We start from the raw sequence: 27691 nt of genomic DNA on the forward strand, positions 1-27691 counted from the left end.
TATTTTAAACAATATTCAACTCAAAGTACAGAAATATCAACACATTTATTTAGAAAAGGACACAATTCCTCAAACAACTCTTCAAAAGGATTAGAATACAAAGGAAAGCTGAAGTGCAGTAGGTATTAAAGGGTCATGGGGGGGGGGGGATTTACATCTGCGCTTGAAGATAATGTTCATAATTTGCTCGAAGAACAAATTCAAAATACGGCTTCGATTTCAAACTGCTCAGCTCATCCAGCTCCAGAAGCTCCTTGACATCAGGAAGGTACGTCTGCAGAGGAACACCTGAAAAATACAGTTTACTTTGTCATTTGGGAAAATCAAGTTCATTTTTCTTTTTAATTAATTTAAATGTATAAACTTTAATCTGTGTAAAAACACATATATCTGGATTAGATTAAACCTTAAGGAAGCTGAACAACAAGCTTTTCTGTACATGATACGTATGGAAGCTCATTTCCACCAAGAAAAGATAAAAAAAATACATGAAAAGTTAATAATGATAAAACTCCATGATATTAACTGTAAATTTCACTTGCTGCACAATTCTCATAATTTCTTAATCTTATAATAATAGAATAATTTTGATTTAGCAAGACTTTTTTTTTTTTTTTTAGATTAGACTGCAGCTCTGATATTTTTGACTTACCAGAATATTTCTTCATCAGTAGTTTTATATCATAACTTTTATTCATTCATCATTTTTCTGTTAATGACTGATATGAGCTTCCACAGATGCCTGAACTTTCTTAATTATGTTTTACTCAACAGCAAATTGTGTGTTTTGCCATCAAGACTCAACGACTTATGATCTCAAACTTATTTCCGTAGTCAAAAAGTAATCTGTGATCATAGGAAAATAAACCAAGATCCTCCATGGTCTCTGTGATTCAGACATTTAAAATGTGACTCTAGTTCCACTTGGCGATGAAATTAACTAAATGCTTGTATCATGTCGGCTGTTTTTTGGTTTATTTTCTCGAGACGGTTTCATGAACGGTCTTTACCTTCTTGTATGAGTTTGAGAAGGATCTTGACGAAGATGCTGTCCTTGGCGGCTTCCAGAGGGTCGTCGTTCCCGTCAGCGGAGGACCAGCTGGGAGGCATAAAGCATCACAGTCACAAATATGTAAAACTAATCAGTGACAACATCCAGGGACCACGAGCACACGATGGCGTGTTTATCCCACTTATTTTCTTTTATTTCAAATTTCATTCAGACAAATGATAAATGTCAAGTCTCCAACTGAAACAATAGATAAACAAAAACATGACGGATGGATCTTACTCGTCTCTCCGGAGCGCTCTGCCGAAGATCTCACATTTCAGAGAGTCGATGTCCACGATGTCTTCCTGCGACATGAACACAGAAAATCCACATAAATTGACTTTTAACTGCCGTCAAGCCCAACGAGTCGAACCACAAATCAGACCGATGCACTCGATGAAAACAGGAAGTTACCTCGTCGATGTACTCCAGGAGATCCAGAGCCTTTTTGAAGTCGTACTCGTTGGCTCCCCTGTTGTCATCGCAGATGTACAGCTGAGGACAGCAGAGGAGAGGACGGAGAAGTTTAAATTCATTACTGTCTGGTTTCAGAAACGTCCATGTGAACAGGAAATCTTGTTTCCATTTTCAGGTTAAAAGGTAATCGGTGGAGTTTTTGTCCTCTAAAAGCATTATGGAGCAGTTTTTTTAATGAGTGGGTCACTGTTTTGTTTGTGTCCTGCACCGGCAGGACACAAATCCATGGACACGTGCGAGTGGGTGACATGTTACATGCTCCTGACAAAGGTTTCCCACTAATCCACTGTTCTACAGCGGGCAGTAACGCGCCAACAAAGGCAGGGAAGAAGAAGACTGTAATCTAGAAAACATGGAAACATTTACGGAAAAATTCGCTTTGCAAATGTTATGTGAGGAAGAAAAAGGATTCAACACATTTAGTTAAACCTAAAATATATACACAGTGAATTTTGGTGAGTAACACTGAATGTAAACATAACTTTTGTTTACATTCAGTAAACTACGCTCATGTTTTCGCTACAGATACTGTATGCAGATAGTTTCGGTTTTTTAGGTTTGTTTTAGATTAGACTGCAACTATTAGTCGATGAATCAATTATTTAATCAAAAGAATATTAATCTGCAATTTTATTATTTTCATTATGAATTGATTATTTTGATAATTTCAGTCATTTTTAAGCAAAAATTACAAACATTTTCTAATTCCAGATGCTGTTTTTTTGTCAAACATGACAATAAATTCAGTATCTTCAGGTTTTGGACTGTTAGTTGAGCTGAAACAAGGGTTGGGTTGGTCGGGGTGGGTTATCACTGACATGATAAAAACTGTGTATTCAAAAAAGCAGAAATGAATAGAAGTATGCATACCAATGTAGATAGTAAATAAACTATATGTGTCTATTAAGAGGATAAATATGTACAGTTAATTAAAGAATAAAATCTGTGTACATTCACATAGTGCAGGACAGACACAGACAGTGTTCACAATATGAATTTGAATGAGACGTGGAGTTGATGTGTTTCTGGATTCAAACAAGAAAAAAATTTGCATGTTAAAACCTCCAGAGCAAAGTGTGTTTCCACAAACGACATCTCAGTTCCTCAGAGGATGTGTGTGTGTATGTGTGTGTGTGTGTGTGTGTGTGTGTTCACCTGAATGAGGTTGTGAGCGCTGAGCAGCGGCATGGTGTCGGGGTTCTGCTGTTTCTCCTCCAGTAGCTGTCGGGGCAGAGTCTCCTGGTGCAGCAGGAAGCGCTCCTGCTCCACGATGTCTGATTGGACGGATGAGTGACAGTGAAAAGTCTGATCACAGGACACGTTCAAAACTTTTTCAGCAGTATGAAAAGTGGAAAAGCTGCATCAAGTCACAGATCCAGAATCTAAAGTGATTCTCAAGCATTCAAACATCAGATTTTCACCTCACACGGTCAGCAATGAGACTCCAGTGATGACCAGCTCGTGTTTTTACCTTCGACTTGTTTGTTGACCTCGTCCTCTGGCAGGTTTGACGCCAGCGCCGTCAGCTTACTGAGAGCCAGCAGAGTCTTCTTCTTCACAAAGTAACGCGTCTCTGAGTTGGCCTGGCTGTAGAGCGTCCTGTGGGCCTGCACAGACGCAAGACAACAATCCTTTTTATTACTAATGAATCTATCAATTCATTGACAAATAAATCCTGAATATAGCTGGTAAAGTAATGGAGCTCAAACTAATGAAACATGAAACAGAGTGTGTGTTCAGGGTCCCAATGAATGGGATGTAAACAAATATATTTAGTATTAAAAAAGGACAGGTTCACGATTTTTCAAGTGTATCTTAAAAACAACAGTCAGGTGTCCATAGTAACAGTGAAAGAGGTTTTCCTCGCTGTAATCATTCCTCCTGTTCATACTGGATATTAAAAGATCCTTCAAATGTGCTTTCAATGGAAGTGATGGAGGCCAAAATCCACAGTGTGTCCACACAGTCATTTAAAAGTCTCTGTGAAGCTTATATTCAGCTTCAGCAGTCTGAGTTAGTCATATCAAGTGGATATCTGACACATTTACAGTCTTTTTAGCATCAAATTCCCTCTTTGTGTTTCCTCGGACAGTGTTTCCCTGTTGAGCTGCAGGTGGAAGTATAGTAACAAAAAGAGGAACTTTGGCACTAAAAAGACTGTAACATTGAAAGATATCTACTTGATTTGACTCATTTGGACGCTGAAGCTTCATATTAGCTTCAGATAAACTTTTAAATATATTTTTGCACAGAAGGAGGACTGTGGATTTTGTCCTCCATCACTTACATTGTAAGGTCATTATGAAGGAATCTATTAATGGTCAGTATGAACAGGAGGAATGATTACAGCAAGAAAAACAGGTTTCAATGGTCATTTGGGCTCCTCACTGTTGTTTTCAGACTGACTTGAAAAATTCAGAACCTGCCCTTTAATTGTTATGTTCTGTATTCTTCTTTAAAAAAAGAAAAATGACTCAAATCTGAACAGTTAAAGCAGAACATAATGTGAAAACATGATTTTTATTTACCTCTCATGACTACACTGAACAATTCATGGTTTTTTTTTTAAATTTTGAGTAGGAACTCACTGTTATATGTACAGTTTTGAACTAAAATGTTGCAGAGTTTCTGTCCTTTGTTCTGTTATGTGGTGGACAATATTTGGAATTTTGCGCACACACACACACACACACAAGAAAGTGTGTAGATGTACGTTATATATTTAGTTATAAATAATGTTTTTTCTTTCGGTTTTGTAAATGTGTTACCAGAAGATCGTTAACCAAAACAAACCAGGACGGCTGACTGAGTCACTTCTGCTAAAAAAAGGAAGTTTTTCTTTTTCTGTGTGTGTGTGTTAAACAGAGAACGTGTGTGTATGTGAGTCTTCAACGGAGAATACGTGTGTGTGTGTGTGTGTGTGTGTGTGTGTGTGTGTGTTTGTGGCCTCCCTGTATGAATGTGTTAACTGCAAGCAGGAAGGGAACTGTTCAGTGTGTGTGTGTGTGTGTGTGTGTGTGTGTGTGTGTGTGTGTGAGAGACAGACAGAAACTATATTTGCTGCTCTACTCTGGTTGTCACGAACAGATAAAGCAGGAAGGAAACAGAGTTTGTGTGTGGGTGTTTTTTCAACTTTACATTGTGTTAGTTGCAGACTGTGTGTGACAGGAAAGAGAACAGGAAGGAAGGAAGGAAGGAAGGAAGGAAGGAAGGAAGGAAGGAAGTAAAAAGGGAAGGAAGACAGGAAGGAAGGAAGGAAACAAAGGAAGAAATAAAGATAAAGGAGAAAACAGAAGGAATATAGGAGGGAAGGAAGGAAAAGAAGGAAGGAAAAACAAAAGGTAAGAGGAAGGAAGGAAGGATGGAATGAAAACGTTATCTTGTGTTTGTTCTTTCTTACACTGTTGTTGCTTTTTATGTTGGTAAAAAAAAAGGGAAGTGAGACTGTTTTATTTATTCTCCACTGCAGTAGAGCAGAGGGTGAGTTCAAAAGTAAAGCAAAGAAAGAATAAAGACAGGAAGGAAGGAAATAAGGGTAAAAAAAGAAAAATAAGGAAGAACGGATGGAAGAAACAAATGTAAACAGAACAGAAAAAAAAAGAGGAAAGACGGGATGAAGGAAGGACAAACTAGAGAGAGAACAAAGAGGTAAAAGGGAAGAAAAAGAAGAAAAAAAATAGGACAGAAGAAAGAAGGGAAGGAAACAAAAAAGGATGGCTGAAACAAAAGTTAAATGGAGGAAAGGACAAAGACAAATGTGAAAGAGAGGAAATATAATTCATGCTTTCACTGTTGTGATGTTCTATTGACGGGTTTCCTCATAAATATGATGCAACTCATGCAGAATTCAGCAAGTTACCATTTAGTCAGCTCCTTTCCTGACTGTAATCCAGCCTGCTTTTAATGACCTTTTATTGTTTTATCCACACATCTTTGTTTTTATCTTCCTTGTTGTTTTGTTTTGTTTGCTGTTTCTCTCGTCTCCATATCTGTTTTTCAATTCATCTTTATTTGACTTCAGACTTTGTCATTTGCATGTAAAGCACTTTGAGCTGCAATCTAATCTAATATTATTATCATCATCATTATTATTAAGAATAAAGATAAAATCAGAGGCAAGAAAACAAAGTGAAAATAAAAAGAGATAAGCTGTTTGTTTCAAGAAGGAAGGAAGTCGTACATGAGCATCAGTGACTGTGTGTGCGCGTGTCTTCTATTTATATTCTGCTCTCACAGAGGATGTGGTTTTGTGCTGAGGCATGAAACGTCTGTTTGTGTGTGTGTGAGAGTGTGTGTGTGTGTGTGTGTGTGTGCGTCAGTCATACACTCTGGTAGTCTTGGACGTGGATGTGGTGCAGCCAGCTCAGATGCTGGTGAGCCTGCAGGAAGCCGGCCAGCTGCTGGTGCTGAGCGGCCGGCTGGGACAGCAGCTTGCCCCTCTTTCCCTTCTCCATGTACCAACGAAACAGGAAGTCCGCAAAGTTCTGCGACGGGAGGCGTCATGAGAGATGAAGAAGAAGAAGAAGTGAGCGAGCAGCTGCAGAGAGCTCCAGGAAGTGACATAACAGTAAAACTGTAACTTCATTTATCAGTCAGAGGGAGTTTTTAACTTCACAGATGATGAGTGTGACTCATGTTGAAACCCACATATGAGTCACTTGTGCGAAATGTGTGATCACACTTCTGAGTTCCGAGTGAAAACATTTTGGTTTTCTCACGCTTGAAGGAAGTAATTGACTTAAATGATTTTTAAACAAAAGCACTATTAAAACTACAGTACTTATTATAAAAGTAAGCTGGTGAGAAAAGTTGCCGGCAAAATAACTGTAGCTCCAGATGAAGCAGAATAAACACCAACAAGGACAAGAAATAAAGCTTTAATCCTCCTCAAAGACATTTATCACCTTTTTTTTTTTCCTCAGTTTGAGACTCTGAGCTCAGGGAGGCGCTACAGGGTGCGTTTGACTACCAAAAATATTTTTAAGAAGTCTTTTAATATGTTCTAATGTTATATTTTATCTGGTATGTATATTGAATTGTACTTTATACTTACAGGTAGGATAAGGTTGGAGATTTTCTATATTTTTCTTATTGTCAGCACATCAAAACAATAATAAACTGATCTACTAACAAGTATTATGTGAGTCTGATAAACACTCCATTGTATTAGGAACACCTGTGCAATCCAATACAACAGCTCTGCCATAAATTATACTTTTATGAATCTTCTACGTTTTCAGTTTTCGTTGACGTTGTCAGAAAGGTGATAATTCTACTTTATGTTAATTATTGAGGTTGCAGCGGGTGGTGGTGTAGTAAAGTGCATTATATTGAAGGGTGTTCCTAATATTTTGTCCACCCCATTAACATACACAAGGAGGTCAAAATATTAGGAACACTTTTCAATAGTCCAGAGACTATAATTTCAATGTAGTCTTTGGAGCCATTTCTAAACTAATGTGACCAAACTCTTGGATTCTTCTAGAGTCTTAACAGTGACCCTCTTCAAGACCAGGACCACATGATGGAGGATGGAGGACCTGACTGGTCATAGCTGGAATTGAACCTCAGTGCTCTTTCTCAAACATTTTCAATTAATCAAATTATGTAGACCCAAATGATATGGAGTAAACGTGAGGTTGCCTTCTTTACCCGCTTCATAATCCAGCCTTGAAATGTAGCAGAGTAGAAGAAGAAAGTGGCATAAAATGGAAATACTCAAGTACAAGTACCTCAAAATTGTACTTGAGTAAATGTACTTTGTTATATTCCACCAGTGATCCCTTTTAGGGCTGCAGCTGATGATTATTCTCATCATGTCTTGTTTAATTGATTAATTGTTTCATCGTCAGAAAACATGTTAAACACAGTACTGTGGTTTTAGGCTCTAAAAGTAAAGTGAGGATGCTTTCAAAAATAATTCCATGAATATTTTTTATTTATCAATTAACCTCATGCGAAGTACAGTAAACAGAAGAAACCTAAATGAAATCAATATTTGCCTTTAAAACAGCAGCAGTTCTCCTCAGTACACCTGCACACAGTTTTTCGAGGTACTTAGATCTTATGTTTTAAGGGTTTTTAGTGCTTTATGTTACTTGTTATATGTTACACTACTAATAGGATAGAGTGCAACTTTACTGTCCACCAGAGCGGAAAGCGTGATAAAAAAAGGTGCCATGTTGAGTTTTTTTTGTAAACAAATCAGTTTTTCACTAAAGCAGACTGGTATCAGGTCTTATTTAGGCCTAACACATGGGCTGCATTTATTTCCTTCCTCATAAAACATGTGCAGCACATAAAATGCACTAGTGGAGCGTGACATACAAACAAAACAGGGACAGCTCATGCCAACATTGCTCCACAACACTGCTAGTGGTCAAAAACTGCACAGGATACCTTTACCAGCCTAAAGAATACGCTCATACATACCAAATAATCAGTATTTGACTGATTATTTCTGAAATGACCCTCCGTGTTTGTGTATTTGTGTACCTGGTCTGCGAACTTGGTGGTGTAGTGCTGCAGACGGCTCTGGTTGTCAGTCTGTTCGCACATCTGAACCAGGATGTCAAAGTCACAGTACTTCTCAGCCAGCGCTGCGACCCACTGGTACTGACCCAGCTCCACTGCAACACACAGCACAAACACAAACCTGCTCACACACACATATTCACTGTTACTGTCCACTGTTGTTTTTTGTATTTTTTAAATCCACTTTTTAACAATTTTTAAATAAATCTAATTTTTTAGAAGGATTGTTCCTCTAATATCAATCTTAGATGTTTTAGTTTTATAGGCTGTTTTTTTTTTATGTATTTGAGTTGTCTTATGTCATCTTCAGTGTATCTTGCTGTATTTCCTGCAAAGTTTACTGTTTAAAATTTACATATCAATCTGCTGGTAGTGTTTTTAGGTTTTTTTTCAAATAATGAACATATCTGGGTGAAAAAAAGGCTTCATCGGTCAGGCTCTAGTTTGTGATGCCTACAAGTTGACTATCTATAATTCTGTCGTTCTGCTTTTAATACTGTAATTTTGCTTTATTGGTCTACTCTGTAAACAGACAACATATATTTTCTGTCTGTCTGTCCAGAAGAGGGATCCCTCCTCTGTTGCTCTTCCAGACATTTCTTCCATTTTTCCCTGTTAAAGAGTTTTTTAGGGAGTTTTTCCATATTTGGATCGAGGATGTTGTATTATATACAGACTGTAAGGGCCCCTGAGGCTAAAATGAGATTTTGGGCTACATAAATAAAATTGACTTAACACTCACATAATGGGGCCAGCAGCTCGGAGCGGCGCTGGCTGTACTCCATTTCTAGGCTGTTGTAGCGCTCCTGTTGGGCCCCTGGGGGCCTCTGCTGCTGCAGGGAGGTCAGCTGGGCCACATAGCCGCCCAGGTAGATGTCCAACAGCGCCACCAGCTGCTCACACAGGGCGCTGCGCAGCTCTGAGTCAGCATGTGGGTACACGGAGCGCAGGATGATCTCGTGTTGACGGGAGATGACGGTGCGAATGCCGCCGACGCCGCCTGACGCTGCAGGAGAAAAGGTTGTAGATTATAAATCATCATAAACAGCTATTTCTACAGGTAACAAACCAACACTTGTGAAAGATGACATTGTGTTACCTGTCCATGGGATGTACTCGGGTTCTGCAGCGGCGTTTTCAGAGGCTCTGTACATAGAGGCCTTAGTCTCTCTGTACTGACCTGCAGCCTGAAGCATGTCCTGCACACACGCACACACACACGGGATACATGTTTAGAAACATTTTACATTTCCATAAATTATAAAAAATTCACACAACAGAGGGTTTAATGCCAGCCGTATCGAATTCAATTTCATTTTTACAACACAATATCATAAAAAGCAATTTAAAATTAAAGCTGCAAGCAGCGTTGAACGGGCCCTCACGCCTCTGCGCACGTCGGGCTGCAGTGCAATCGAAGGGCTTCTGTCACGCGCATGAAGATGTCTTCAGACCCAGGCTGTTTTCAGACAGTGCTAGAAGGAGATAAACATCACTTCCTTCGTCCACTGTTTTGCCCGCTGTTGGGGCTGCTTCGCTGAAATTTCGTGGGGGGCGCTATTCAGCCAGTTTGCATCACTAATGGAATATTGTCATGTAGACGTGTTCAGGCCAGGAGTCTTATCAAACAGACTGTTTGGTGCAGACTGGAGCATTTACAATAAAGTTAGAGCAACTTCCTCTGTCATGGAGAAACATCAAATCTCAACAGTGTGAAGATGAGAATTTTCTGAAAGGTGAGACATGTCTGTCTTGCTCACACCTGTGTCATCAAAATCATGCAAGTTTTGGGCCCATTCACTTGAATTTCAATTCGTAAATTGAAAACTCTTGATGAGTTTGTGTGTAAAACAAATTAATTTCCTAATATTCGTCAAGTCTATTTTTGGAAAAGTAAAGACTTTTAACCCACATGACCTGGTCAAAGTTTGATTGAAATGTTAATCTCTGTTAGTGACACGCTGTCTGCCCATGACTTGTACTTACAGCAGTTTGTTTACTTTGTCTTAAAAGAGACATAAAATTTTGCAATTAATCCACTGTTCATATGCCTGCCGAACCGTGGGGGGCGATCCGTACAGATCACGGATCAACTATGATCAGTTATACCACTAGTTAAGACTTGTTGTTCTAGTTACTAATAGATTATTACTGAATATACGGCTCAACTTAAAAACGAACTAAAGAAACTGTCAGAAGCAAGCAGCCAGACCTCCTGCACACTAATCATACAACATCAACAGATGACTGAACAACCACTCAATTAAAAACTGGATCAATTCCACATGAATGAGTGAGTCCAGACAGCTCACTGTAACTCCAACAAGCAAACTACCCACAACATCTTATATATATATATCTCTGCTGCATTCTTGTTAAGGAGATAAATTCACACAACAGCAGAGAGAGAAGCTGTATCTGACTCACGTTATCTGATGTCTTCTTCTTTCTTTCATGGTGATGAAGTATTCATGTCATAACATCCATTTGTGGCTGTTGGTCATCTTGTTTGTTAGTTAACAGAACTTTATGGCTGCTGCTTAACCAGTCTGATATCATTAGCATCAATGACAAACGAGCTAAATCTCCTGGTTGTTTCTCTCTCCAGCCGCTCCCCAGCAGTGTCCTGCTGCTGCTGCGCTGCACAGTCCAGATCATTTCTCCCATTTGCTTAACAACAGTCCTTAAGAGTCCTTCCATGGATGTATAAAGAGTCCTTCAGGCTGCTACAACAAGCCAGCCGTTGCGTTGGCTAACGCAAGGAGCTATCTACTGCTGCTACTCTGCCTTACAGTGGAGAGAATTGAAGATGAATTCTGGAAACTATCATTGGACCAACTCAATGTCAATATTGCATTCTGGTTGTTGATTGGTTAGGGAGGCCGTCCTCCCTTGGAGCATCATTTTACGTGTCTCTTCCAAAGAAGAGAGAAAAAATATGTTGTGAATAATACTGAAATTTGGTAATGGTTTATTTCAACCAAATATTCTTTTTTTATATTTTGATCTCCCTCTTGCCACTCAAAAAATAGGAGGATCAACCTCCTCTGCCTCTATGGACCAGCCTCCACTGTGTGTGTGTGTGTGTGGTACCCCCCCCCAAGCCAAATCTTACATTAAAAATCATATTTTTTTGTAGGAAATTTCGTTGCAATTCCATTGATACAGGTTTGAAAGTGGTCAGACTTATAGTTTAGACGTCAGAAGCCTCTGTTTGACACAAAGTTCATGCCTCCCCATTGCTTTACATTGTAAGGGTCATGTGGCACTGCAACTTTCGGGGCTTATAAAATCCAAACCGTTCGAGTTATTACAAAGTCTTTAACACCTTTTTTCAGCACAGTGTCATAAGTCATGTATCAAAGTTTGAAATCGATACCATTAACGCCCCTGCAGGAGATAGCATTTGTTCGGGGGCCAAAATTGAGGCAAAGTCTTATATTGACAGACTAATTGCAGACTTCCTATAGGATTCAGGTCAGGGGTGTCAGCATATGACTTGTAGGTCTTGAGACACATAATTGAGTTTTGGTTTGATCTCTCTACAACATTCCAATGGGCCGTGGTGGCCATTTTAGTTACATAGGTGGCACTAGAGAACACATTTTGGCACTTTGGAGGTTAATTTTTAGATTCTATCAAATTTTTCACCAGACCTGATGTGCGTGCCAAATTTGGTGACTTGTTGAGCATGTTTAGGCAGTCAAATTATGGTTTGATGTCTCGTAATAATAAAGAAAGAAAGAACAAACAAATAAACACACGTTCACAGCACCTTCGGTGCTCAGGCCCTAAAAAATAATTTATAGCATAAATAAAGAAAGACAGCATGCATACATGAACACCCATACACACATACACACACACACACACACGCTAAAAGCTAAATTAAATAGAAATGTCTTAAGCTTATTCTTAAAAGAAGATAACGTTGGTGAAAACCTCAATTTAGCAGGAAGGATGTTCCCAGCTTTAAACTTTTAAACTGCATCACCATAATTTGATTGCACCCTGTGAATTAGGAGGAAAGTTTGTCCTGTGAACTAAGAACTTTGTTGGGTTAATAAACTGGGAGCAGGTCTGATATTAAGTTTGGAGCAAAACTTTACAGTCAATCATGTAATGAGCAGGGAGCCAGTGGAGTTGAGTCGGGGTGATATGATTACTCTTTTTGATCCTGGTTGGGACGCGGGCAGCTGCATGAAGCCATTGGACGGCTTTTACAGAAAAAAAAGTGACAAGCATGTTACAATAATCTCTCCTGCTGGTGACAAAAGCTGGAACAACTGTTCCTGTGTTCAACTGAGACAGAGAGAAACTAATTTTAGAAATATGTCTGAGGTGATGGAAGGCTATTTATTGTGGTGATGTTGCTGATGTGTGAATAAAATTCTAAATTAAGATTCAAGTCAGCATCAACAATAACTTCCAGGTATCTTGACTTGTTCAGTGGTTGTTAGAGACGGAGACATCCAGAACGAGGGGCATCGTCTTCCCTGTGGTGGTACAATCACTCCTCATGAAATAATTGAAGTGTTGAACATATTAAGATATTTTGTGACTCCAAAATTAAATTTTTATACAGCGTGATTTTCAGGGACAGGGTGAACGTTGGAACCTGAGGTCTGCTGCAACTGTCAGTTCCGAAAATCTTTATAAATTACTTTTATTTGAGAACAAGAAAGCCATCACACAGAAGTGGCTGCAGGCAAACTCTCCATCAAAGGACGATTGGACTGCAATTATCAATGAAATACACTGTATGGAGAAACTGACCTTTTCCTAAAGACTATGATCTGAACAACATAAATACTGGAAAACATGGACTACATACTTTATGAACAGGGCTTGAAATTAACTTTTTTGATCACCAGCCAAAACATTTTTCTTGACATATATAGTATTATAAAAATATGCATAGTATTAGTAAAAATAAGAGATATAGCATAATCAATCGCCACCAAATGGTTCATCTTGTAATTTCCAAACAGATTATGTTTTTTTCTGGATAAAATACAAGCCACTCATGACCTGACCGCCATCTGGCATCAAATGTCATCAAATGTCTCATTTCCTCTTCTCTCGTCCTTTGTTTTCTCTTCGTTCTTCCTCTTCTGCTCATTTGGGTTTTTGCCCCACTCAAAAATTGCAGTCGATTTTACCAAACGCTGGTTGTATTACACGTCATGACATAGTGTTCATGGGAAATGAAGGATCAGCCTGATTTTTCTGTTTCTGCAGCCTGATTCAAACAGATACTGTGATATTTAGAGCTCAATTCATCATTAGCCATGTTGGTGAGTAACTTTACGTTACCCACCACAGTTAGTTTTAACCTGCATTTGGCCGGTTAGTGGGTGTTAATTTCAGTCCCCCTCTATAAATGTCTATGAGATGTGATTGAAAACCCTTTCTGTACTACCGTGTGACCCGTTCTTTAACCTGAAAACACAAATAAAAACAAAGTTACTAAAAAAAACAAATAATGGGAGTCTTTACCTTAATGATGTTGTTGACTGTGAGAACGACCTCGGCCCACTGCACAGAGTCGACCGGATTCTCCTTCAGACTCCGCTCCTCCTCCTCCAGCAGACAATCAAACACCGAGGAGATCTGAGACACCTGCGAGTGCACCGAAACCGAAAACATTTAACTCACTGCTGATCCGACTTCCAAACACGTATGATCACATCAGAGCTGTTGCGCAGAGAAACAATCACCTCTCTGAAGAAGACGTCCGCAGGTGTGAGGCTGGGCGGCACGACGGCGTTGTTCCTCTGCAACGCGACGCCGATGGCCCGGTTAACCAGCTCACCGTGCTTGGTGTGGTGGTTCTTCAGCACCATGGCCACCTGCAGCTTCTCAGCATGTTCACACAGCAGCAGGCGCGTTGCCATGGGAGACGAACGCACCGTCACCTGACTGAGTCGGTCCAGCAGACCCACCTGAGAGAGAAGGACGGGGACATTTTAGAGAGAACTGTACTGATCCTTGACTTGTCTCCTCCATAAGGTTCTACTATCTTCCCTAAGAAGGTCAAAAACATGTTTTTCTTCTTGTTCCTTCAGTTGGATGTTGTTCTCTTCTCTGTGCAGAATGATATATATGCAAAGTTTGTTTTCACATTCATCTCCTATGTGAATCTATGCAAATCTAACTAATTCTGTATCGTGGTCCAGTATTCAACTTACACAAGTGTGATGTAGAAACTTGAAGCCTCCAGTGGACTTTACAGTGAAGCAGGAGACATCATGTGTCCAACAGTTTAAGTTTTGAAATGAACAATATTTGTATATTTATAGATTCTGTACGTTTAATGAAGGAGAAATAGATGTCATTTTAAGGATTTTAACAATATAATTAAACCTATTTATGGAAAAACCATATCAAACATTAATTATTATTCCAAGCAAAGCAAAATGTCTTAAAGCATCTTAAATCTTTAGGTTTTCAGTGAAACCTGAAAAGTCAAACCTTTGGCCAAAGAAGAACTGAGCAGTTTTGGATGCAATAGCACCACCATGTGGACATTTTCAATCACATCTCCTGTATCCATTCCATTAATGTCAATGAGGACAGATTAAATATCAGAAACACTTCTTAAAATAAAGCAACACCAGCAGAAACTACAGTCTTAAAAACTACAAAGTTGAATCAACAGTTTTCTGAAACAGTTTCAACAAATACTTATTATTACCTTAATGACTGCATTCGTTTAAGCTATATGTACCTCATAAACTTACAAAAAAATGTTTATATATACATGGTAAATATGGAATTTCTCCTGATACAGAACAAAAACACAAAATCCTTAAAAATTATGGCAAGAAAGAGAAAATATTTAAGACCTTTGTAAATTTAATTTCTGACTTTTTACTCTGCCCCTTCAACCTGAGCGGAGGTGTCAACAGCCAGAATAACTGAACTTTAAAATGTAACACCTGTCTGTGTGTGTGCTTGTGTGTGTGTGTGTGTGTGTGTGTGTCTGTACCTGCAGCAGGAAGTCCATGAAGCAGCCGTGGGCCTTCATCTTGTCCTCCAGCTGGTGGAGGATGATGAGAGAGGTGAGAGGGAAGCCGGCACTCTCTGGAAGAACAGACACACACATTTGAATGAAACAGTACAAACCGGTTTAAATGAGCTGTTCAAACACTTTCATCATAAAGTCCACTAATAAACATTACATATCGATACAACTCAAGATATCTCGTCTTCAATCAGAGGCTCTAGTGGCGTCTCTGTGATGGGTCTCATAAGCAGTCCAACATAATAAATGCTATTTTAAACTGGGGAGAAATGCTACAGCTGACACATTTAAGTGAAGCATTTAATTTTAGGCTTTTTAAGGGTTGGTCTATAGCTTTTGTCACTCTCCCTCGTTCCTCCTCACCATCGGGGACAGACTCGGCCCAGCGGGGGTCGGAGGCCGGGTAGTCGTCCACCAGGTCTAGGTTGATGCGGGTCACCATGCCGTCCAGCTCGGCTCCCTCCTCCCCATCACCATCAGCAGGGAAGAGCTCGTCTGTAACAGTCTGAGCCCCGACCAGGTCGTTACTGAGAAAGGAAAGGAGGTCATGTTTTGTTTATAGTATTTACAATTTTTCTTAAAGTAATAAATGAGGCCTGAGCCACATAAAAGATTATTCCAAACATCTTTTACCAAATGTGATGACAATTTCCTTTTAAAAGTTTAAAAGGAATATATATATATATATATATATATATATATATACACACACACACACACACACACACACACACACACACACACACACACACACACATATATATAAAAACATACCGACAGAACTGCAGGAAAGCCGCCTTCAGCAGTTTGGTTTTGTCCTCCTGAGCTACGGGTTCGGCTCTGGTCGGCGTCTCCATGGCTGAAACCTTCAACAGAGAGTCAAAATTATTAACATATTTTTAGATTTACAAATGCATATGAAGAGAATTCAGTGCCATTTCCTTCGTTTCTTTTATTTTTTGTAACTAGTCAGGTAAAAACCAAATTCCAATGTGTGAAAAGTGTTGACATACAAGTATTGTGAAAGGCTGAAGCAGCGTTTTACAGGGAGCCAGAGGGGCTTATCTCCCCTAGAAGAGACCTGAGGTCTCAAAATCTGGAGTTTGGGGGGGGGGGGGGGGTCTCAAAAAACTGATAAATAACCACTAACATTTCTAATGCTGCAATCAGTTATATAATACATATATAATATCTAATTGAACTCTAATGTCATGTCCTCTGTCATTTCAAGTGTGTGTCCTGCCCTGATCAGAGTGGCTGACTTTAACTTCGAACAATAACGTGTCTGTGTGTGTTGTGTGTGTGTCACATGATTGCAGGGTGTTTTTCATGTATCATGGCTGTTTCACCCTAAATGGTTTTGTGTGCCTATAGTGTTATTATTATGTGTCGGATCAGTGATTGTCAGATCTCTCTCATTATTTCTGTCATGCATTAAGGCTGAGTATCGCCTCTCTGTCTATTAGAAAGCAGTGAAGACTTCACTGCTCGTCTCAATCAAACACATTTAACCACAAGTCCAAGATTTTGGAATAGAGTGGATGTAGGAAACGCCTTCCAGTAGCAGTTTTTCCACACAATGGAAAATTAAGTGGAAACAGGCCCAAACTTTACATTTTCATATTTCTCATATTTTTCATATATTTTATTTTCTCTCTCTCTTTATTATTTGGTGTTAGAGGAGGCAAAAGCCTGATAAAGTACTCACTTTCCCTCCCTGGGCTGAAGTATTAGTATCTGGTAAAATAATTATCAGCTTCCTGTACATGCTGCATTAATTATGATTGTTTTGAGCTAAGAGGCAGTAAAATATCCTTCTTTCTCTTCCAGTTTTTGTCTAAAGTCTTTTCCTCCATTCGTCCTGAAGCTCATCAGACACTGTGTTTTGTTTTTGTTTGTTTTTGTTTTTTTTTACCTCTGGAGCTGCAGCCAGCGAGGAGCACAGCGAGTCCTCCATGGTCTCCGGTAGAATGGAAGCGCTCTCTCTGGCCACCACTGCAACAAGGCCACTGTTCTGGGAGAAAAACACCGGCAGGTTAGCGCAGCAGCCTCCTCCACGTACACCGTCACCTGAGGAGACAGAGAGGGAGATGTCAACACAGATATGCAGAGACATTTATTGTTTGTTCTTCATATGTGTGTAATTATTAGATCTTTCTCTCATGGGTGTGTTCGTGCCGGGCGTCTGCCATTTCTTAACATGCTCATTAAAGTCCAGATTAAACAGCACTTCAAGAGTATCTAATTTGATTTGATCATTGAAAAGTGGGCGTGCGATAATGAATCTGAGCTAAAAGTTGAAGATTGATTGATGGGTGGATGTGATGATATTATTGGTTGAAATTGGTTTGAGTCAACGTAAGCACGCATATTTTGTTTTACAGGAAGTAAACATGATTGGATTTTGAAATAAGAATACAAAGAAATTGATTTTTTGGGGGCATATATTGTTAAATAGGTGCAGAATATAACCAGGGATGTGATCTAAAAGGGTTAAAAAGGCATTTTTCATTTAATTTTGACTTTAATCAGAACTAAAAACTGTGTTGTACAAATGCGGGTCTCAAAATTATTATTAGCAACCTCTGAGCTACATGTATGTGATGTTACAAGTTTACATGTGCTACAGTTGTTTTATAATTAATAAAAGTATCTTCCAACCTGCCTCCTATTTTTATTACAACCCAGAACACCATGTGTAAATTAAACTAATAATAAAAATAATAATAAAGCCAATAAAGTTTTCAATATGACTTCTCACTCATAAGGAGATAACAGGAAGAGATTTCTTGTATCAACAATGTTTTTCTGGCAGCCTGTCGAAATAATAAATGATAAATGAGCAATCTTTCCCTAATTTTGAAGCCAAATGTGTCCAGAAAAAGATGCTGTTGTTATTCTTCCCCAATAAAGTTAAAAAAATAATAACATAAGTAATATATTATTTTATTATAATGCTTGAATCTAGATTATATAACTTGAACAAGTCATGTCCATAACTGTTCTTTCATCAAGATTATAAACAGTAACAAAGCACTCTTACCAACTTAGAAATCTATGGATTAAAAAGTTCAGACCGCTTTATTAATTTTTATATTCATGATTATGTATTTAATGTGTTTTATTCTCTCTCAGTTTCTTGGTTGTAATTAATTGTAATATAATTCAGTAATCAAGCCTTTCAAGATCATTTGAAGTCTTGCATAATTCCATCTCTCTCCATGTTGTAAAGTTAAAGTGAATTATTTCTAATCTGATTCTTGACCTGTTATTGTCCTTTAAAACCAAAGATGAAGACAGAGTTCATTTTCTGTCATAGACACCTCAGGTTTCTGCTAACGAGTCTCACCAGCTGAGTTGAAGCTGATTTTCTCATCAGGTAGTCCTCCCCTGCTGGTTCCCGTGGAGCAGGCGAACACCAGCTCCTCGTTGTAGAGGAAGGCGGTGGAGCCGGGGGACCGCGGGACCACCAGCCGGGTGGCCTGCAGGGCCTCCTCATTCTAAAAGGAAATGACACATCAGAGTTTTATTTTAAAATATTAGGACTGGAACAACATTAGTGAGTTTCAAATCTCTATATGTTGATTTTTTTTAAATCAAACAAGTTGCTGCGTGTATGCAGTTAGCCTTTATGGTGCTCATAAAACAACCTTCATTTACATCTCGTGGAATCTAGTGATGTAGATAGTTTTAGTTTCATGTGCCCAGGTGAAGATGAAGGAAACTCAGTTTGTGGTGCTCACAGCATTAGTCTTGATGATCCAAAGAACAAGCTAAACAGTTTCCATAGGAACTATTTCTTCAGTAGAAGATGGTTATAATTAAATGATGTCTGGCGACTTTCTATATTTGTCTTATCATCTACAAATCTCATGTGCAGAACCAAACCAGCAAAGAACTCATCCTTCTAACAAGTGTGTGTATCCAAAGCCTGATATATCTTATTCCTCTGTGCCGTAGACCTCCAGAAACTATTAAAAACACATCAGTGAGTCACAGCGCTGCACTGGCTGACATGTCCCTTCATTATGAGAAGTTTGGTCATGTTAGTTTGTTTAGAAACGGCTCTAAAGACGAATATCAGCATCACATTTTCAGTCTCTGGAGAGTAGTTCTGTGCAAGGCAGACGCCACTGAGCATGTGTGTGAATGTGGTTCTGTTTGCAGCTTCTCTAGCTTATTGTGCTACATATCACAACCTTTTGACTTTGTACTTAAGTTATTTAAAATGTAGTACAAACTCTTCACAATGAAGGAACATGTCACTCAGTGCAGCGGTGTGGCTCACTGATGTGTTTTAATAGTTTTTGGACAACAACGGAGGTCTACGGCACAGAGGAATAAGATATATCAGGCTTTGGATACACAGACAATTACTTGTTAGTCAGTTCATTGTTGGTTTGGTTCTGTAAATGAGATTTGTTGACAATAAGAAAAACACAGAAAATCACCAGGCTTATCCTTTAATTGAATGTCCTTTTTACTGCACTGTTAGCAGCACAAACTAAATCATATTCACCTCAAAAACTAACCAAAACTACTATACTGTACTATAGATAATAAGGTAAGAAACGTTTTGGGTGAACTGACCCTTTAATAGAAGAAGACGATGAGTCTGAGCCCCTTTGACTGACACTCTAAACTGATTTGAATCCACCCCTGCAGTATCAGGATCAGAGACGGGATCGGGACTGACCTGGAACGGAGCGCTGTATTTGGTGACCTCCACGGTGAACTGGTCGGAGATGGCGGCTCCGTGGTCCTGTAGGGTGACCAGGCAGAAGTAGGCCAGGCAGGGACTGTCTGCCGGGTGCCAGGCTGCAGCCAAAACCACCAGGCCGGCTCTGAAAAAAAACATACAACGAAGCACTCGGTCACACCTGAGCTATAATCTGTAAAAAAAATGATGAATAGTAATACACAGATATCCTGTAAAGTGACATCAGTAAACTAAATACTGCTCATGTTTATATGGAACCCCATATTGAAGAAGTATAATCACGCATATCACATGTTCAAAAAGTGTTAAAGTACATTTTGATTCATTGATGATAGTTATATAGTATATGTTAACAGATTATAATACATATGTGAGTCACTCTTTGAGATTTATGTATTTCTGAACGAGTTTTCATTCTCTATTTCCTTTAATTGTTCATTATTTTAAGATGTTCGATCACACAATTTTTAAAAAGTTATTATTTAAGCCTCATGTTGTTCATCTGTTTACAGCTGTCTGTATATTTACTGTTGTTTTTCCATTCCAATGGCCTAAACAACATGGTTTGTCTCTGGAGTGACTCTAATAGGTATTTATTAAATGTTCTGCGAGTTTGTTAGATATTAATAAAACAACATTGATCATATTGATATGAAAGGTGGATTTTTAGATGAAAGTTCTCGCTGAACTCAAGATATAAACAAGACAATTTCATATTTTGTTTTACAAAAGTATAAAACAAGCAAAAAGTCATGCAGACACACACACACACACACACACACACACACACACACTCACTGGCTGAGCTTCATATCCAGGTACGCCACATTCACTCCCTCCTTCATCTCCTCGTAGTTGCTCTCTGACCCCTGGTGGAAGAGAAATGTGGAGAAATCCTTTAATGTCTTACAACGACATTTTCTGTATTGAAGGTCTTAATGTTAACCAGACATTTACAGGCTAATCTAATCAATATGGCTGCTGATCTACAGCATAAATGATAGAATGCAAGAATTTTGTTGAGGATTTGGTTCAGGTTAGGGCTGAGCAATATATCAATATATTGATATAATGATATGAGAGTATATATCTTGAGAGTTTGGATATCATGATATGGTGATATGTCATAAGTGTTGTGATGTAATTTTCTGAACTTAACCAGACTGTTTTATTATTTTCATTTACCCACTTAGTCATTATATCCACATTACTGATGATTATTTATCAAAAATCTCATTGTGTAAATATTTTGTGAAAGCACCAATAGTCATCCCTACGATATTGTTGAAATATCAATATTGTGATATTTGGTCAAAAATATCATGATATTGGATTTTGTCCGTATCGCCCAGTTCAGGCTTCTGGATTCTGTTCCAAAAGTAGAAAAATCTCATTCGAAATCCTGTTGACATTTGTCATAAACACACATCCAGCCTTGGAACAGAGTCTTTCTTAACAGGATGTCATGTCGCTCGCTCCATATGTTTAGAAAAGGACGGTAATTAAAACATAAATAAAGACGTCTGTAATAGCAGCAGGACAGAGAGGATTGAACAGTGTAGAAGATTTTAAACAGCAGAGATTCTATTATATAGAGATTAAAGAGTTAGAAAATTAACTTTAGATCAGAGCGTTTGAGAAACTACGGACGAAATCAAGTTATGATGATGTAACAACCTGCGCTGCTGTACCACTACATTTTCATGGGAGCTGTAGGTGGTTGTATGATAAAAAATTAACTTGTTTACTTGTAGGTTTAAACTTCTCAGAGCGGGTGCTGTAGTGGAGCCGATGTGTTTTAGAATATGGAAAATAAACTCTAGGAACACACTTTAAGAGAAGCTGGTGGAGCAGAGGCGAGCCCAGACGTGATACATATATGGTATAAAGTAATTTCTTTTTGGTATGAAGCACTCCTGTACAATACTGAACTCAACATAATATTGATACACTAGATCTTCTGCATCCTTGTACTGACCCAGATAGCGTCAGCGATACTCTCCGTCAGAGCTCTCTGGGCGTCCCAGCTGAGGATCTGGTGCTCCGAGCTCTCGTCCACTTCCCATTTACTCAGACTGGAGCTGGTCAGCGTGTACAGACAGCTGGCTCCGCCCACCCACAGCACGCTGTGCAGCTGGAACGAAGACAGAGGTAGTTAGGCAGACGAGGTTTAGAGATCAAAACGTTCAGTCGCTTAATTCATTAACGTCGAACCCTCCAAACCTTCTTATCTTTATAACTCTCTGGTGACCATTAACGATCCTCTACACAGGGGCGATCAAGAAAGACCAAGAGAACAACAACAGAAATATTTCAACCCACTAACTTCAATGCAAGATTTTTTTTCTTCTCGACCAAAAACATTTTTATTTTATGTGTTTAACTTCAATTCATAAACAGATCAGCACATTCTAGGCCTCGTAAAGTTATCGTCACCAGAAGCTTTACTCCAATCTAAGCTTTGTTGTAGAGCTGCAACGATTAATTGATTTCTATAAAAAATACAATGATTACATTAATCAGACTATTTTGATAATCAAGTCATCAAAAAAAAAGTAAAAATTCTCTGATTCCAGCTGTTTAATTTGAATATTTTTAAGGTTTCTTCGATCTTCTATGACAATAAACTGAATATTTTCAGGTTGTGGACAAAACAAGACGTCACTTTGGACTTTGAGAAACAGTGATTGACATTTTTTACCATTTTCTGACATTTTATGGACCAAACAACTAATCAATTAATCGATAATGAAAATAATCATTAGTTGCAGCCCTACTTTGTTGTCACAGTGCCAGCCTTGTTCAGGGCAGGAACATTTTTTTTATGTATTTGTCAGAGTATGTAAAGGTGTTTTATTATAATTTTGTTCCATTTATTTATTTCTAATCTCATGTAACCACAGCAAATGAAATAATCCACTCTGCACCGAGAGGAAGAACCATCCCATAAAAATTTCAACTCCGTCCATTTAGCGCAATTTGTTGATCATCAGAAATATAATATTAAAGTCATTAATTAATCAAAAACACCAAATATTCTCTGGATCCAGCCTCTCCACGTGTGGATTTGCTGCTTTCCTCTTGTTTTTTTTCCACCATTAACTTCACCCACTCAGCTTTACATGTTTTGTCTTCACATTACTCACTGTGTCGTTAGCCGGCGGGGAGAGGATGCCGAACAGGCTGGAGACTCTGCGTCCGATGCCGGACAGCATGCCCTGGCCCTGCTGCAGAGCTCGATACTGCAGCTTTCCAGAAGAATCCGCACCCGCTCTCAACAGCCGACTCTTTTCTGAGGACAGGACGAAGCTGCCACCCTGAGAGAAGACAGAGGTAAAACAACAGTTATGATGTTCTGTTTAAAGGGGACATATGGTCTTCTGTTTATTTATATTGTATACTGTTATAAACTATGAACAAAGCACCAAAACGTGAGCCGAACATGTTTAGAAATGCTGCCTGCAAGTCAAAAGTCAGGGCTTCAACCTGCATTGAATACTGACGAGCTGACATCCCAAAAACAGCCGTGCGTTCTGTAGCCTCGGTTGCTAAGGTTGTTGCTAAGGTTTTTCTATGCGTTGTTCGTGTTGTCCACTCTGATATTTTGGGTCAGATTTCGGCTCCAACATGTACGGATGTATTTCAGAAGTTGACATTTCAAGTAAAGATTGAAAAAGTAGTGAAGTCCTACGACTATAGTTTGTAGTTTTTTATAGTTTGGCAGAAGTCGGCCATGACGCAGCTTCGGGAAGCAGACCAATCAGAGCAGAGTGGGCTCATCAGGAGGCGGGCCTTAAAGAGACAGGAGCTAAAACGGCCTGTTTCAGACAGAGGCTGAACTGAGGGGCTGCATAAAGGACCAGTATAAGATAAATAAGGAGTTTTTTTTAACTGTAAATCATGAAAAAAATATTCCAGTAGAGCCCCAGAATATAAATATAGAGCTGGAAATGGGCAGAATATGTCTCCTTTGATTATAGCTGAAGGTTTAAACTGGACTGGAGAAGCTTATTTAATCACATTTTCCTCTTTAGTTTGTTCTTAGTGTTGAATTACAAGTAAAAAGGGCTTGTAAAAACAACCCCTCATGCAGTCAGTAGTAGCTGCTGATTAAGAAGCTTTAGCAGTGGAGGCTGCCACTGTAATGTAACGTAACTTTGATGTCTGTTCTGTAGTGTTTTTTTCTATCTGAACATTTGATGCGACTTACTCTGACAGCAACAACAAAGTTGCAGAGGTCTCCTATGTCCACATCTGTCTCGGTGTAGTTGCCCTCCTGGGCCAGGCTGGGCCAGAAGCGAGCCGTTCCCTCCACCGACACGACCAGGACGGAGATGGACTGAACGGCGGCCGTCTCCAGGGGAGCAGCGGACGTCACGGCCACGAGGTCGGCTGTGTAGTTGTACTCGCTGTCAGGCAGCTGCAGCTCCTTACAGACAGACAGCTGCAGGAAAACACAAAAGACAGTTTTAGTTATTGAATCGTGGTCGTTTCCTCTCAGGCTGAGACTCATGATCATTTATATTATTGATTCATCTGTACAGATGTTGGGTCAGGTGCTCTATATTTTAGCTGTGATTTCAACTAGGGCTGTAGTCTGCTGGCCGATTAGTTGGTTGATATGCTCTCGTCCGATTAAATTCTCATTGGTCGAATAATCTCTGTGTTATTTTCATAGGGAGAAAAGTGCTACATCAACAGCTTTCCAGGATTAATCCATTATTTCCTGCGGCGGGAGGGACAGACTAACAGATTACCTGTGAAAACGGGGGTGTATTTAAAACTGCTGGGTGTAACTGTACTCAACGTTGGGCGTTTACTAAACATACTGAACGTTTGCTGAATCAGTGTTTCTCCTACAATTGTAACAACGAGAACCCCGCCAGGCCAAAAACATATTTTTTAATGCCAGAATTAACGCCAAATATCCATTCATTCGGAAATATTCAGCGTTTGGGAGTCTCTGTGTTCGGTACGTGAGTCTACCTGTGTGTCGTTGCCTGGGAAACTATTGGTAGCGTAACTGTTAAGTAATACGGCATCGCGTAGTATGTTTGCGTAGCGAGTGGGAATGAGCGATCGGCAGGAGTGATGGTTGATGCGAGCGGAGCAGAGGTAAAGGTTAGCAGTAAGTTGTCTGGCAGTAAATGTACAGTACAGACTACAGTGTGTCAGTTAATAAATGCTAAAAAGTCACGTCTGTTGTTTCCCCAAGAGCTGGAAAAGTGAAGGTTAGCTCCAAAGTTAGCAACGATGGGTTAGCCTAACCTGAAGACACAAAACAGAGAAATACAGAACAGAGAAATGTGCACTCTGTCCCGCGACTAATCGATTAGTTGAAGATTATGTACGATTTTAGTCAAACAAGATTTTCTTTGGTTGACTACAGCCCTAGATTTTATTGCAGCAGCTGCTCTTCTTCTACATCAGATATAACACTTTTCATACCAGACAGACAGAGAAGGCTGAGTTTTCGTTTGAAGCTGAGTTTAGTTCATTTTGGAAGCACTGTAAAATAAAAAATGTGTTGTTTCCAGTTAAAGTAAGTATAACTGCTAGTTTACATATTTTTAATGGAATATGTGCACTTTATGTGAGAAGCTGCTTATGTTATGTAGAGAGTCACCGCTCTCAGCAGATAGTCTTTAACCTCAACAAGATTTCTATGTATTTTGCAGCGGTGATGCAAACAGCACATTCATGCAGCAGTAATTATCAAACAAATTAGGTTTCAAATTTGTGCTAAAGAGCATTAACACACACAGCATTTTGCACAGACATCTGTTCACAAATGACGTACACATACGGACAATGCTCATGACTAAAGCAACTATATTGAATCTTCAAAATGCTGAACTCAATATTTATTACAAACTTATTACAAAGTTATTAGTGCAACTTTTTCCCTTCGTGATTAAATTGCTAGGCTTGAGCCCAGTTAGAGACTGTTGCTTGTAGCTATCCCTGTAGTGCTGTGACTGACAATTATTTTCATTATCGATTAAACTGATTATTTTCTCGATTAATCAATGAGTTGTTTAGTCCATAAAATGTCAGGAAATGATGAAAAATCTCAGTCAGTGTTTTCCAAAGCCCAAGGGGACGTCCCCAAATGTTTTCTCAACAGTCAACAACCCAAAGATATTCAGTTTACTGTCATAGAAGACTAAAGAAACCAAAAAATATTCATACTTGAGAAGCCGGAATCAGAGATTTTGGACATTTTCTTCTTAAAAAAACAAAACAGCAGCTCTACTTTGGTTGAAGAGGACTTTACAGCTGTGTTCTGACATTACCTGCATTAAAAGAAATATCCAAAACTCAAGTAATGTCCAATAAGTCGCACCCTCACAATCATTCAACGACTTTGTGGGTACAGAGGGTGTGTTGATGCAGACGTCAAAGCAAAAAACAAAAAACAAAAACCCCAACAATGGGTTACTGTACCTTGGCCACAGCTGTCTGGCAGATCTTCCAGATGATCAGACTCTCTCCACAAACCATCCAGGCCCATCCACTCTCATTCACCTTCACTGAGATATGGTCATCAGCTAGAGAGACCAACATACACAGAAATGTTCAGTGGTAATACTGGAACATAATACAAACCAGTGACAAACAGAAAACAGTCATACAGCACAGAGTCCTTAAATCACAAAAAAGAACATATTACATAAATGTAACAATCATTTCCCAACAGAGACAAGCTTTTCTTTACCATCAGCCATTGTCAGCGCCTCCATCACTTTGACAGGCAGCGATGAGCCGAAGGTCTGCACATCATAGTTGAGAGATTCTGCAGTCGCGTGGTTCTGCACTCGGGTGGGTGTTGACCTGAGGTGACAGATTTGAAGTGAGACAGCTGCAACTAGTTTGTTGTATTGCTATTGAATTGTACTGTGTTATATTCAAAAGATAGATAGCTAGTTTTAGATGCCTTCAGACCATAGATAGATACAACATTCATTACATGCATGCAGACTAACAGACTAATACATAGCTGGTTTTGTGATTAGTGAGAAATGGAGTTTAAGTAAGTGTACTATGAAGGGATCTTCTCATGAGGGTTTCACAAGTCTGAAAGTGGATTTAAACGGCATTAAGATTTTTGCTACGGTGTCTGACACTTTTTCATAAGTGTAAGTGGTGAAAAAACGGAGAATCAGCTGCTAAATATCATTATATATGTTTCCTTAAATTTCCCATTAAACCCCGAATCGTAAGATAACTCCATGTCGTGTCCACTCTCATTAAGAGGTGGAAAAAACATTAGGAACACCTCTCAGTATAAAACTCATAATTCAACAGTAGCCTCCAGACTTGCCATAAATTGAAGGTGAAAGTTGGGTTTATTGTATTGTTGTTGTATTAGACTTCATTCCTGTGAGACAGGTGGACATAATAAACAGCCAGCTGGGTGTTTATACACAGAAACAACCGTTAAAACGTTACCGGGAAGCCGCTCTCTCACCTAGCCGACAGAGGCGTCCTGCGCGGGGAGAACAGCAGGCTGCCGGCCGCTCCGGAGACGCTCTTCCTCCCGGTGGTCCTGCCCTGCTGCCGGCGGCCGGAGCTCGGGGCGGTGCGGGGGCTAAACATGCCTGCTGTGTGGTACCCTGTCGAGAAATATCTAATAATTTATCAGTAAAAAGCAAAATACATCAACACGATGAATCCACAACATACACCTCTACAAACAGCGCGCGGTACAGTCGCTTGAATTATACGTCATCATCTAGACCAAGTTTAAAAAAAAAAAAAAAACTTTATTAACAACATGACAATTAAAAAAAAACAATTGCATTGATTTATAGGCATCAGTTAAATAAAAGTTAGTACAATAATAATACAAATAATAACAACAGTTTTTAAAGAGGGATCA

At 39.2% G+C, this 27691-nt stretch overlaps 2 protein-coding genes across 2 annotated transcripts in view; one reads left to right on the top strand and one right to left on the bottom strand.

Annotated features, from left to right (window-relative positions):
* The window catches only part of LOC137180244 (uncharacterized), a 132200-nt gene that overhangs the window by 28142 nt on the left and 76367 nt on the right, over positions 1-27691 (top strand). The window lies entirely within an intron of this gene.
* Positions 27-27536, bottom strand: nup133 (nucleoporin 133). Its single transcript, XM_067585545.1, has 25 exons — positions 27281-27536; positions 26528-26643; positions 26257-26360; positions 24020-24253; positions 22956-23126; positions 21788-21943; positions 20608-20678; positions 19786-19933; positions 18439-18589; positions 17005-17159; positions 15864-15955; positions 15453-15616; positions 15054-15148; positions 13783-14007; positions 13562-13684; positions 9162-9261; positions 8805-9068; positions 8024-8157; positions 5854-6012; positions 3000-3135; positions 2684-2802; positions 1466-1546; positions 1292-1356; positions 1011-1099; positions 27-288 (listed from the first exon to the last, which is right to left on the bottom strand). Exons 1-25 carry the CDS (start codon positions 27406-27408, stop codon positions 152-154), a joined length of 3417 nt encoding a protein of 1138 aa, XP_067441646.1. The 5' UTR covers positions 27409-27536; the 3' UTR covers positions 27-151.

The sequence above is a fragment of the Thunnus thynnus genome, chromosome 3 (genome assembly GCF_963924715.1).
Source record: "Thunnus thynnus chromosome 3, fThuThy2.1, whole genome shotgun sequence".
Lineage (NCBI taxonomy): Eukaryota > Metazoa > Chordata > Actinopteri > Scombriformes > Scombridae > Thunnus > Thunnus thynnus.